General features: G+C 66.7%; 3 protein-coding genes across 3 annotated transcripts; all 3 read left to right on the top strand.

Moving 5' to 3' along the window:
* Window positions 1–6,153: 6,153 nt before the first annotated feature.
* On the top strand, window positions 6,154–8,289 carry EMIHUDRAFT_449829 (hypothetical protein; the record flags this gene model as incomplete). The annotated part of the gene is made up of 7 exons (XM_005781606.1): window positions 6,154–6,346; window positions 6,701–6,809; window positions 6,882–6,952; window positions 7,153–7,242; window positions 7,320–7,514; window positions 7,975–8,022; window positions 8,197–8,289. The coding sequence occupies exons 1-7, from the start codon at window positions 6,164–6,166 to the stop codon at window positions 8,287–8,289; spliced, it is 789 nt and encodes a 262-aa protein (XP_005781663.1). The 5' UTR covers window positions 6,154–6,163.
* Window positions 8,290–8,872: 583 nt separating this feature from the next.
* On the top strand, window positions 8,873–9,389 carry EMIHUDRAFT_353207 (hypothetical protein; the record flags this gene model as incomplete). Its single annotated transcript, XM_005781605.1, has 2 exons — window positions 8,873–9,161; window positions 9,184–9,389. Coding segments are annotated over exons 1-2 (439 nt in total), but the record flags the coding sequence as incomplete, so codon positions are not given.
* A 776-nt stretch (window positions 9,390–10,165) lies between these two features.
* Window positions 10,166–12,671, top strand: EMIHUDRAFT_449828 (hypothetical protein; the record flags this gene model as incomplete). Its single annotated transcript, XM_005781604.1, has 7 exons — window positions 10,166–10,616; window positions 10,754–10,802; window positions 11,050–11,116; window positions 11,500–11,626; window positions 11,894–12,114; window positions 12,402–12,451; window positions 12,502–12,671. The coding sequence occupies exons 1-7, from the start codon at window positions 10,212–10,214 to the stop codon at window positions 12,669–12,671; spliced, it is 1,089 nt and encodes a 362-aa protein (XP_005781661.1). The 5' UTR covers window positions 10,166–10,211.
* Between the last annotated feature and the right edge of the window lie 429 nt (window positions 12,672–13,100).

Here is a 13,100-nt window from a genome sequence, read left to right as displayed (position 1 = left end):
ACGGGGGCGGGGCCGCACGCGGGCTCCTCTGCCTCGCCGCCTCTATGGCCGCCTCTCCAAGCCTCTATGGCCGCCTCGGCCTCGCACTGCGCCTGGGGGCGTGGCATGGGAGCGAAGAAGCGTCGACGTCTCTGGCGTGCCTGCGCGTGCCTCCCCCCTGGTGGACGCGCCTCCCCTGGGACCCGGCGTTGCCTGGGACCCGGCGTTGCCTGTTCTCGACTTGAGTGTGTGGCAGTGTGTGCCTGGGTGTGCCTGGATGTGCCACACGACCCACCCAGGCCAGTGTGTGTGCCAGTGTGTGCCAGTGTGTGTGCCTGGGTGGCCTCGACTGGTGTGAGGCCTGAGTGTGTGGCCTGGGCCCCGGGGTCGTGTCTTCTGCATGGACGCGCCTCCCACATGCGCCCGGCACGCTCAAGAATGTCGAGGACGAGCGCGGCGCCTAAAAGGTTCCGAGGGGGTTCCGAGGGGGCTCCGGGAGGGTTCCGGGAGGGTTCCGAGAAGGGACGGGCTCGGCGCCTGCTTGCAAGGCGCGCGCAGTGAGGTGCGTGCGGCTTCCGCGTCCCGGAAGCGGAGGCGTCTCGACGGCCGACGGAGCCGTGCGGGCACTCTCTCGCCACGCTTCGCGCCAGGTAGAGCGCCTCGTCCGCCCGGCCTCGTCTACTCGCGAGCGGCGACATTCGTGTCAACCTCTGCCGTGCTCGGGCCGGCGGGAGGGGACGGGACCGCACTGGGAGAGCGCGCGAGCCCTCGCAATGTGGCTCAGCAGCCTGTTCGCCTTGGAGCGGCCCTCCGCGGCGGCCGAGCAGGGCTGCACCGCCGCCTCGCCACCGCAGAGCCGCTGCACCCCTGCGTGAAGGGGGGGCGTGGGGGGCGGGGGGCAAGGGGTGAGCGTGGGGTGGGGGTGGGTGGGGGGTGGGGCGTGGGGGGGGTGGGGGGTTGGGGTTGGGGCGCGGGGCGGCGCGGGGGGTGGGCGGGCGGTCGAACCTGGATGGGGCGGCGCTTGCGGATCGGAGGGGGGCGCCCAGCGAGGCTCGAAAGAGGCCGCGCCGCGACATGCCGCCGCCTCAGCCTTCTCGATCGCGAGCGCCGCGTCAAAGTGCGCCGCCGCGTCTCCGACCCGGCCGAGCAGCAAGCAGGCTCTGCCGGCACGCAACCGCGCCTTGGCCGCAACGGCCCCGCCCGCGCAAGCTGGCCCCTCGGCGAGCAGCGGCGCGAGACACGCAAGGGCCTCGGCCGGCCGGGGCGGCGAGGTCGTGAGACAGCACGCTGCGAGGTTGGCGCGGGCGAGCGGGTCTTCGGGCCGCGCCTCGAGCGCTCGCCCGTACCAACGCCGCGCGGCGCCGAGGTCGCGCCGCTCGAACGCGGCGTTTCCGCGTCGTCGGCAGAGCTCCGCCTGGTCCTCTTGCGCACCGCCCGCGTACGCAGCTCGGGCGCGCTCCGCCGCGACAGCACCGTGACCCTCGTCGACTTCGCCGGCTGTAGCACGCTCGACCGGCGGCAGTGAAGATGGAGCATGCGGAGAAGGAGGAGGAGGAGGTGCGGCGGCGTGGGGAGCAGCAGTAGGGGGTGCAGGCCGCGCCGCCACCGCCTCGTCCGCGCTGGCGTACGTGCAGCCGTGCGCGTGCAGGTCACCGGCAGCCGTCGACTCGAGGCTGCTCGCCACGATTGCGCTCCAGAAGCCGTCGGCCTGCTGGGCATTCGCGCCGTCGCCTTGGCGCCCGCCGCCGCCGCCGCCGCCACCGTGCTCGCTGCCTTGGGCTGCACTGCCGGCCACCGGCTGCGCGAGGCTCGAGCGCAGCACCGCAACGGCCCGCTGACGGTGCCCGACTTTCAGCACGCCAGCCTGCTTGAGCAGGTCAGCGAGAGCGCGGTCGGTCGGCTGGGAGAGGAGCGCCGCACTCTGCCCGCAGATCGCCGCGGCGTACGCGCCCAAACCCTCGGCCTCGAGCGCGTCGTGGAGGCTTGTTGTGGGCTGCACTGGGCGCATTCTGGTGGAAATTTTTCCTTTTGAGAGCGCCTTCGTTGTTAATAGTACAAACCCAATGGTCCTCTGCGAGCGGTCCTTCGTTGCAGACGCACACACGCACACGCCGCGCCGCACCGCGCGCCCGCCCACCGCCCCGCCCAGGCGGGAAAGAGGTGGGGAGATGGGACAGCGAAGGAGGAGTACGAGCACGTATGGGAGGGTTCAGTAATGCGCCACGCTGCCCGGCGTTTCTCACTTTCCGGGACAGCCCCGCCCTTGTGAGGCAGGAAAGTGACGGCTACCCCGTACGCGCCTGCTGCTCTACTCGTCGCCGACCGCCCATTCCCCCCTCCTCGTTCCCCCCTCGAATGCTCCGGACCCCGACAAGCCGCCCGACGTTGGGCCTCTGCCCCGCACGCCCCCGCCCCTCGCTCACACCCCGGCCCGACACGCACTCTGCCCCGCACGCCCCCGCCCCTTCTGCCCCTCGCCCACACCCCGGCCCGACACGCACATACAAGACAAACCCGGCGTCCTGCTCTCAAAAGAAAAAGAAAAAAGGGAATGAGGAGACCAGCGGGGGAGACTCCCCGCCTAAGCGAGGAGCAGAGAGACGACGAGTGACATGCTGATTCGGCAATCAAGAGTTTTTTTTCTTTTTACTCCGGGTATTTTTGAGACCTCAAAAGAATTTCACAAGATCAAAAGACCCCACACACGGTCCCCTCCCCCCTCAAGGGCGAGGACACGCACAGGCCGCACCTCTAGTGAGGCCCGCATAGTATGTGGGAGACTCGTGCCGCCGCCCCTGCCACCCCTGTGTCAGTGTGCCTGTGGTAGGAGAGACTGCCAGCGACAAGCTGGAGGCAGGTCGCTAGACTGAGATGAGACCGCCAGTGGATGTGGGAGTCCACCGCGCACCGCGCTGCGAGCCTGTCGTGTCCCTTGTCAGGAGCAGGAGAGCCCCACCTGTCCCCCTGATCGTTCTTCCAAAATCCTGCTCGTGCAGGTGGGGACCCTGTCCTCGTCCCATCCCTCGTTTGGCGTGTCTGTTTTCTTTCTTTCTTTTACGGTCTCGTCCGTGCCTTGCGGCTGGCGGCGAGATGGCTAGAGGTGGAGCAAGCTGCTCTAGCCTCGGATGTCACTTCCTGTCGTCTGGCGACCGTGAGGGCGCCCGTACTTGGCCCGGCCAGGGCGTGCTTGCACCACTCGTCAAAGTCGTGACCGCACGCCTGCTTGAGAGCCGCTGCCGCCTCGCCGAGAGTCGACTTGGAAGCGTGGCGCGAGTGGAGGACCCTCGCCAGGAGCGGCCGCAGCCGCTCGCCGCTCCGCCCTTGTTCCTGCTCCGCGTCGGCGTGCCCGCTACCTGCGCCCATGCCGAGCCTCAACCAGAAAGAGCCGTCGAAGAGCCGTCGAGCTACATGAGACCCATGATGTACCAGAAAACGAAACTAGCGCCAAAATTGAGATCTCAGGATCGACATTAATTTCTCGCGCCTACTTTCGCTGCTTTAGGCTCGCCAAATAGGTCCAGACTCTATGGCCGTGTGCAACGTCAAGTCGTGAACCGCGACAAGACCATCGCGCCAAGCGCGACTCTGTTGCTTTATGCGGCAGCATTCACCGTGACTCTTGCCGTGGATGGTGAGTGCCGCGGTTGCTTACGCAGTACTACGCCGTGAACTGAGCTTCACCAGCTGTTTCTCTTCCTTCCCTTGCCTTCTCTTGCCGTCCGTTCTCTGTGCGCATTCCACTGCATGCGGCATCACACGCGTCTTCGCCGGTCGCGCATCTGAACTCGTACCAGGTACTCGAGTAGGCCATCGCTTTGCTGAGAGAGATCAGGCGCCTGAATGGCGACAGTGGGCGTCTCCTACTTATGGATTGCGCTCGAGGTCCGAGGAGCGCAAGAGCGCGCCGCAGGCGAAGCGATTTTTGGCGGCAGGGCTCTTCCAGTTTATTTATCTTATGATCACGGCGCGAGCCTGTGAATAGGCCCCGGAGGCCTCAACCCCCAACTAAAGGGTTGACGGGGGGTCTCAACCGTCAACCAGATGGTTGAGGGGGCCCCCTCAACGTTCAGCCCCTCAACCACCGCTCTGGCCGAGGCCCCCCCTCCCAAGTAAGCTAAAACAAAGAGGCGTCGACGGGCTCCGCCGGGGGCCGCGCGTGTGTGTATGCCCCCTATCTTTGAGGGCGCGCACTCGCCCATGGCCCCTCCAGTGCTGCCGGGACCCCCCAATGGCATCCAGCTCGACTCCCTCGATCCCGACGTCGACGGGGACGGCAAGGTGTCCGCGCTCGAGAGGAAGCTCCACGGCAAACTCAGGGCTGCCGATCGTGATGCGAACGGCGTCCTCGATGTGCGCGAGTTTTATGCGGTGCTCTTCTCCTTCATTGAGGTGGAGAAGAAGAAGCGGATGTATCAGAGGACGGCGCTGTTCTTCCTTGGCCTCTCCATCCTCTTGGCAGGCACGACGCTTGGCAGCAGCACGGCAGCGGCGCTGCTCGCCAAGGACCAGTGCGTCGCCATCCCCACACACCCGCAACAGCCTGGTCACAAGGCGGGGCTTCGCTCTCAAGATTCTTACTACCTCTCCGCATGCCGCCGCGCCAGGTACGTCGAGAGGCCGTCGGGCGGCGATCACCCCCTCGTGACGGATGAGTCCGGCGCCGTCCTCGCGGCCGCAAGGGCTGAGACGAAGCTCCCACTCGCCGTTACGCCGATGGCGCGGCTGGCGACGGTCGATCGACTCGAGCTATCGTACACGAGCGAGCGCTCGGCGGCGGAAGACGGCAAAGTGAACGCTTCGTATTCTGTCATTGGCGTCGAGGTGTTCTCGAATACCAGCGCCGCCTTCACGCTGGCCACCGGCGGAACCGTGGTCCTGGAGGGCGTGCTCGCCACGTACATTGACAGTGGCGGCACGTCACGCCGCGTCTGCGCATCGGACATCACGTGCTCAGCCTTCAGCGTATCAGACCCGGTCGACGCGCAGATTCTGATCCAGCGGGCGGAGGACGCCCTGTCTGACCTGCACGAGGCCGAAGGGGAAAGGCGCCGGCTGTCGTACAGCGAGTACCAAGGGTACGAGGACCAACAGTGCAGCGGCACACAGATGTACGAGGTTTCAAAGAGAACGAGGGCCTTGTGCAGAGACTGGTGCGAACGGAAGGCCGAGGAAAAGTGCTACACGCAGAGCTTCTGCTGTGGCTACAAGACAGGGGCCGGCTCAAGCTACACGACAGGGGCCGGCTCAAACAAGAAGAAGTGCCGGGTGTACCAGGACGGCGATGTTGGAACGACGGGCGATTCCAATTGGAAGGCGTACATCTACTCCGCCACGCCGCCACCCTCGCCACCTCCGCCCTCGCCACCTCCGCTTACTCCATCACCCCCGACGCTCCCATCGCCGCCATCGCCGCCTCATGCATATAAGAGGGGCGGGTATGGAAATGGCAACTGTCCAGGTGGTGGGTATCTACCCATCACTTCGAAAGCCCAGTGCCAAACTGCAGTCGAATATCTCAGCCTGATGTGCACATACGGGTGTACAGTTTCAAGTGTGAGGCGAACGAACATGCGGCTTGGCTGCATTTATCAGAACTATGGAGACGGAATGGCCTTCTTCAATAAGTATGAAATGTACAGCGGCGGCCTGAATGGCTATCAAGCCACGATTTGCTGCTTCGACACAGGAGATGGTTCTTGCGACTAATCCTATTCTTGATTCGGCGGCCGCTGCAACGAACAAGGCGCGGGAGGCGGCCTAGCCCGCGCGCAAGGACTGTGCTGGAATCAAGCTGCTGTACGGCCCCGGCATCGCCTTCCCAGGCTTAGCTAGACTGAGAGATATTGTGCATACGGTCTGTCTCTACAATATATACACTGACATTGAACCTCCCAGAGCTCGTCCCGGTCCGTCACGGCCATCCTCGGCCTCCGCGTCCGGAGGGAGGGAGGGCCCCCGACCGCGGCGCGGTGCGGCGGCGTCACAAATCCGACCACAGAGCACCGGGACGCGGTCGGGCGATCTGAGGCCCAAGTAGGCGGATGCATTGCCCATCCAGGGCTATCACCTCCTTGCTCAGGAGCTGCTGCTCCAACCTGTTCACACCTCCCGGAGGGGCGCAGAGAAGGCGAGGTGGTGCGCTGAGTCCTGAGAGGCTGGAGCGTCCGCGTGTGACCTTGTCGCGATGCAAGTGCCCCTCGACCGCGCCAACGCGCTGTTCGTCGACGAGGACTTTGACGGCGCGCTGGCGCAGTACAACGCCGCCGTCGCGGCCGAGCCGGACAGCGGCGAAGCGCTCGCCAAGCGCGCTGCGTGCAACCTCAAGCTCGGCCGGCACCGCGCCGCGGCGAGCGACGCCGCCGCCGCAGTGGCGCTGCAGCCGAGCGCACGCGCCCACCGCTGGGCCGGCCTCGCCCACTTTGCGCTGCAGGAGTGGACCGCTGCCCGCTCTGCCTTTGCTGCGGCGCTCTTGCTCTCGGGCGGCGGCGGCGAGGCGGGCGGAGGAGCGGCCGAGCTGCGTCGGTGGGTGCGCAAGGCGGACGCGGAGCTGGCCGAGGCGGCGGCGGGCGTCGGCAGCGGCGCAACCACCAGCGGCGCGAGCGACCCCGCTCCCAACCCCGCGGCACCTCCAGCGAGTGCTGTGGCGGCGGAGAAGCCGACGGCGGCGGCGCCGCCGCCGCCGGACGTGAGCAAAGTGCGGCACGAGTGGTACCAGACGCAGTCGCACGTCGTCGTCTCGGTGCTCGCACGAAACGTGCCACCCGACGCCGCTGCGGTCTCTTTCGCTGACGCGGCCGCGGACGTGGCCATCGAGCTTGGACCTGATGCAGGTACCTACCGATTAGCTTCTTCCTGGAGCGAAGGTGTGACGAGCTCTGTTCACACCTTGAGACTGTGAACAGGCACCTACCGCCTAGCGCTCAGCCTCTTTGCGCGCGTCCGACCGGACGGCTGCTCCTTCCGTGTCATGCCGGTGACGAGCCAGATCACTCGCGATCCCCCGAGATCACTCGAGATCACTCGAGATCACCCGAGATCACTCGAGATCACTCGAGATCACTCGAGATCACTCGAGATCACTCGCGATCACCCGAGATCACCCGAGATCACTCGAGATCACTCGTGGTCCAGGCGAAGCTCGAGCTCAAGCTCGAGAAGCTCGTGCCGGGCAAGTGGGAGCGGCTCGAGGGCGACGGCACCGGCGGCGCCACCGCCTTCAACACGGCCGCCGCGTCGGATACGGCGCCGCGGACCGTGTACTCGGTGATCTACGCGCGCACACGACCCTCCACGACTCTTAAAATCGTTGTGAGAACAAGAACCGTCACATCCCTCCTCAGGGCTCGCGGCGCGACTGGGACGCCATTGACCGCGAGGTGACGCGCGCAGAGGAGGAGGAGAAGCCCGAGGGGGAGGAGGCGCTGAACAAGCTCTTCCAGCAGATCTACGGCAACGCGTCCGAGGAGAGCCGCCGCCGCGGCGAGAGAGACACACACACATCCACCATCCACCGTGACAACAATGGGGAGGCGCGGGTCACAAGAGGCAACAAGACGCCAGCAAGACGCCACAACACAACGCTGTCCTCTCGCTCCCAAGAGGCACCGCGTCATAACAACCCCCCCCCCCCCCCCCCGCCGCCTTGAGCTCTTCACACAAGAGCTCCTCACACACCCCGCACGATCACGCACACGGCCAGTCGAGAACAGACGCGGGAGGGCGCAGCCTCTCGGCCGCGTCTGGCGAGCAGCGACACTGCCGAGACACTTCCCGCCCGCCCCGCCTGTGGCTCCTCCCCAACACGCCTGCCGACGCCTCCGCCACCACTCTGCTCGCGCCGCCGCCGCCGCCGCCGCCGCCGCCCTCCGGCCCGCCCGCCGGCCCGCCCGCCCGCTGACACGTCCAACGGCGCGTCCGCAGGAGACACGACGTGCCATGAACACGGTACCCGAACCCACCCTCCCCCTACCCCCACGGTACCCGAATCGTCCGCAGGAGACACGACGTGCGATGAACAAGTCCTTCCAGACGTCGGGCGGCACGGTGCTCTCCCGACACACCTCTTGATACGCTCCCGAGACTGTTCCGCCCAGACCCGTCCTCCCTCGCCACTGCCTCGCTCTGCACATCACGACGTGCACACGACGTGGACGGCGGCGCTGGCGGCGCTGCCCCAAGTCTGCTCTCCACCGAGACACTTCCGAGACACTTCCTCAGGTGCTCTCCACCAACTGGTCCGAGGTCAAGGAGAAGGACTACGAGAAAGAGCGGACGGCGCCCGACGGGCAGGAGTGGAAGAAGTGGGGGTAGGGGCGGAGAGGGCGGGGAGTGCGCTGTGGGAGGCCGATTAGCCGCGACGAGCGCACAGTCCCGCACCTTCTGTGCATGCACTCTCTGGGGTGAGCGGCGAGGCGACCGCTGGCACGGTGCGGGGGCACTCGCAATCATACGCCGGTCGTGGCCCCGGCCGAGCATGCGACCGTCGAGCATGTACGACCCGGCCACAAAAATGCTGCTAGGTGAGGACTGGAGAGACTGGAGGTGCACCAAAAGAAAGATCGCTGAGGGGTGAGATCGCCCCTGGTTTACCAAATATCGCTCTGGCATTGGGGGGAGCGGGAGGCCGGGGGGCGGCCCCCGGTGCCCCCGGTGTGGGAAAAAGGAGCCAGGAAAAAAGAATTTAAACAAGAGAACTCTCTCTCACAGCACACAGGCTCGACACAGGTGCGAACTGGCGCGTGCTAGTACTAGTAGCGTAGTAGGATGAGATTATGAAAAACGCCGGAATTCGGACGAGTACTCTCGCCTGCACAAATTCGATAAGTGGGACAAGGAGGGATGCGTCCCAGGGTCCTGGAGTTTCAGGCGTGCTTTCGCTCCGACTCCTCGGTGACCAAACGACGAGCTGGAGAGCTGGCGACCGAACGCTACCCGAGGCGGCTGGCGGCGATGGACGACCGAGCGGAGACGCAACGAATCGAGGAGCGGCTCCCGCAGGGAACCGACGAGTGGCTCGCGAGACCTCGGCTGTCGACGACTTCGCGAGGAACGATCACGCCGGTGGTGATACTGCAGCCGCTGTCCGCGCCGGTCGGCGACGTGGTGATGTACACCGGGCCGTTGCAGCCGATCGGCTGGCAGCTCCACGGGATAGGCAGGGAGTTCGGCGGCGGGACACAACCTGCGGATGTCGCTGTGGAGGCTGGCGCGATCACACAAGACAAGCGCAGGGTCGACGTCGGGCCGACGCGAGCAAGCAAGTCGAGGCGGATGGATCGGCGCCTCACCAACTGGCAGTGCATCTACTGCCGGCGCGAGACGCGGAACGATGCACGGGCGACGAGTTGCTGGAACTGTGGTGGCGAGAAGGAGCAGCTCCGAGATGCGGACAGTGAAGGGCGCGAGGCGGCACTGAGCTTCGGTCGAAAAAAAACGAAAAAACGACGACACTGCAGGGACGTCCGTCCAAATGCGCGTTTGCGGCTTGCCTGTGCTCTCGGCCGCCTCGCTGAGCGAGACCGAGCGCGGTGCTGGTGGCGCCGACACTGCCGATCCGTCGAGCACTGCGACGGCTGCTCAACCAATGAGAGTCGGCAGCGCTGCCTCTGCGGCTGGTGCGCCTGCACAAACCACGCCAAGCGACTGCAAACTGGGCGCAAACCTGTCTGGCAATGCTCTGGGCGCTTACCTGTTAGGGGGTGGGGAAAGGGGGGGAGACTAGGCACCGCCCCCAGCGCAGGCGACGCAACGACTGGCGCTTGCGGTCGAAAGCGGGAGGGAGCGAACGAAGGCACAGATGGGGGATGGCGAAGGCGTCCAAGGCCGTGCGAGGGCGGCGCCGCCGAGCCAGCAGCGGAGGCTGTGCCCGTGGCGTGGAGGCAGCCCGACGCGCGCGACCCGCTGCAGCCGCGGCCGGACTCCGCCATGCACGTGCTGTCACCTTGTACTGGGTCTGGGACGGCAGCACGGCCGACAACTTAGGGTACCCCTAGGGTTCTGAGGGCCGGATTTTTTTAAGACCTTTTAAGAAATGAGGAGGTTTGGGGCAATCCTTTTTCTTCTATCACCGGCACACCGAAAAAGAATGCGGATCTCGCGCGTTGGCCCCGCAGGCGCGACGCCCTATTTTGACCGACCATCCATCCCCTGAAGTCCCGCTAGTGGCTGACAGCCCTCGCACTTGTGGCGCAGGCTCTCACTCTCCCTCCCTCCCGCCTCTCGGCGGTCCGAGGATGCCGTGGTGGGACAAGCTGGTGAGCGGGCTTGCAGGAACGCCAAGAACGGATGCAACCGAGCCCGCCACCTCCCCTCCTGCCGCCGCTGCGAAGGAGCCCGAGCCCTCCCCGCCGCATGGCTGCGCTTCCGACCGGCTCGCTGGCGTGGCGCCCACACACGGCGCTGGTCCCTCCAACGTCGGGGACGAGGAGTGGTCTGAGCCGCCAGACAGCCCCGGGGCAAGCGGCCGCGCAAGCGGCGGCGCCGAGAGCGGGTGCGACGGCGAAGAGGGTGAAGGCGAGGCGGGCGGCGGCGGCAAATCGGAGGCCGCTGAGGCTGGCGCCGCCCCAAGCACCGGCGACAGCGCCGCTGTTGACGGCGGCGAGCTTGGGGAGGAGGGGGCAGTGAGCGCGCGAGAGCAGGCGCGCTGGAGGAGGGGTGGAGGGAGGAGGGGCTGAGTCGCACTGCACGCTGCCCCTGCCCTCTCTGCACACGGCCCGGCTTCTTCCGGTCGTAGTGCAGGGAGCGCGCGTTCCCTCACCGCCCCGCTTGCGCCCAGGTGCTCTTAAACGCCTCCGACGAGCTCGAGTGCCTCTTTCAGCGCCTCGGCGCCGGCCCTCCCGCCCCGACACGCGGACGAACGCGCACGGACGCACACACGCACGCACACACGCACGCACACGCGACGCGCGTGCGCGACGCGCGCGCACACCACACACATTCAGCACACACTCAGCACACATTCAGCACACATTCAGCACACATTCAGCACACGCGCGCGGCACGCACCACCCCGCCCGCGCCGCACTTGCAAGAAGAGTCGCAAGGCGGGTGAGGGCGCCGCCCCGCGTCCAGGCGCCGACCACTTTTCAGCTCTCGAGTGCGTCTGCTCGGCGTGGCGAACCGCAATCCGCGCGGCACGGTGCCGGCCTCGCGCCACGCCTCCCCTCCCGCAGCCCCGTCCCACTGCCCGCCCCTGATAGAGCCCGTGCAGCACTTGGGACCTGACAGTTCGAGAGATAGGGGAGATACAGGGGAGATACAGGGGAGGTCGGATGTCGGCGCCCTCGGTGCGCGTCGCGGCGAGCAGCCGCTCGTACAACGGCGTCCCCAAGGCCGCGTAGCACCTCGTAGAACGGCGTCCCCAAGGCCGCGTAGCACCTGCGACAGCCTCCCGCCGCGCGTCGACCAATCGCGAGTCACAGCAGAGGGGGGGGCCCGTCGTCCGGAGCACAGGAAGACGCCCGTGCCCAGCAGCGGCTCCCCCCCTCCCACGCCCTGCCCGCCTTCCTGGCTCGCGCGCAGGCTGCTCTGCCACCAGTCGCTGCTCTACCCAAACGAGGCGCACCCGCTGCCGCGCACCCCTGGCGGGCTCCAGTCGCCCACGGCGGTTGCGGTGCTCCCCGGGGGCGAGCTCGCAGTCACGGACACGGTGGGGCGCTCGCACATGTTCACCCCCCCCCCCCACCACCACACACACAAGCACACACACACACACACACACACACACACACACACACACACACACACACACACACACACACACGCACACGCACACGCACACACACACACACACACACACACACACACACACAAGCACACTTGAAGATACGGGTCTTCGCCTCCTCACTGCGCCCCTGCCTGTCCTGACCCTGACCCTACACCCTGACCTCCTCCCGGCTCATTGCGCCGCCCGTAGGGAAACGACCTCCTGCGCTTCATCGACGCCGCGAGCGGCGCGACGAGGCTCGTCGTCGGGCGCAGGCGCGCCTTCCTGTCCTCGAAGCTGCCGCCCGCGACGCCTCATGTGGAGGCTGAGCTCGAGTCGCCGATGGGCGTCGTCGCCGACGTTCGCGGCGAGCACGTCTTTGTCGCCGACACGCTGGGGCACCGGCTCGTCAGCTCTAGAGGCGGGAAGACGTGTTCATGTCCCCCAGCCAGCGCCCGAGAGGGTGTACGTATCCAGCTAAACACCGCTCTGACAGCGCTCACAGCTGTCTTCACCCGTACTTCTCCGCTGATTCACTGTATTCCTCTCCCTCTCCCTCTCCCTCCACCCCTCCCCCCCTCCCCCCCTCACCCCCCCCCCCACTGTATTCTTCTCCGTGGATTCACTGTACTCCTCTCCGTATTCTTCACGCGGTGCTCTGAACACGCGCTGCACAACACCGTCCCCCCGCCCCGAGGCTGGCGTCTTCATCACGTAGGCTCGTGAAGCTGCGAGTCTCGGACGGCGCCTCGCTCGCCTCGGCCACACGTCGACAAGGACGAGAGGCACGGCGAGAGGGCGTGTGCTCTTTGCTCTAGGCGCCGAGCTCGCCTCCATCGGCGCGCACGGGACGGGACCCGGCCAGATGATTTTCCCGCAGGGGGTGGCCGTCGCTCACGCGCCGGCCGAGCTGCACGGTGCGGGGACGGCGGGCGAGCTGGTCTACATCTGCGACACGGAGAACGACAGGCCCCCGCCCGCGCCGTGACGAGCAGGTGAGCGAGCAGAGCCAGGGAGCCAGGCGTGAGGGGCTCGGTGGCAAGCCAGCGGTACACGGCTCGAAACGCCTCCTCGCGAACGAGAGGCCGGTTCATGTCGGCAGCGCATGCACGAGATAATGAGAGGGGACTCCATTCGCGGTCGCCACTGAACGCTCCGCACCCCTCACCGCCTGCGCCCGACCTGCTCAGCAGCTCGGCTAGGGCCGAGATGCCGTCGCCCGCTGCGGCGCCGTCGATTCGGATGGCGTTGAGGTCGACAGGGCGCAGCGTTGCGTCGAGAGCCTGGAATGGGTCAGGAGGGAGAGCTCAGTGTCTCGACCGCAAGCGCAAGCCAGCGCGTCCGACCCTCATCTATCGCCAACAAGCAAGGCCTTCTTCGACGTGCATTGCTCGCGCGCATCTAGAGCTTCACCGAT

The sequence above is a fragment of the Emiliania huxleyi genome (genome assembly GCF_000372725.1).
Source record: "Emiliania huxleyi CCMP1516 chromosome Unknown EMIHUscaffold_20, whole genome shotgun sequence".
In the NCBI taxonomy this organism is placed as follows: Eukaryota; Haptophyta; order Isochrysidales; family Noelaerhabdaceae; genus Emiliania; species Emiliania huxleyi.
Note: the sequence above shows the minus strand (reverse complement) of the source record. Positions and strands in the feature narration are given on the sequence as shown.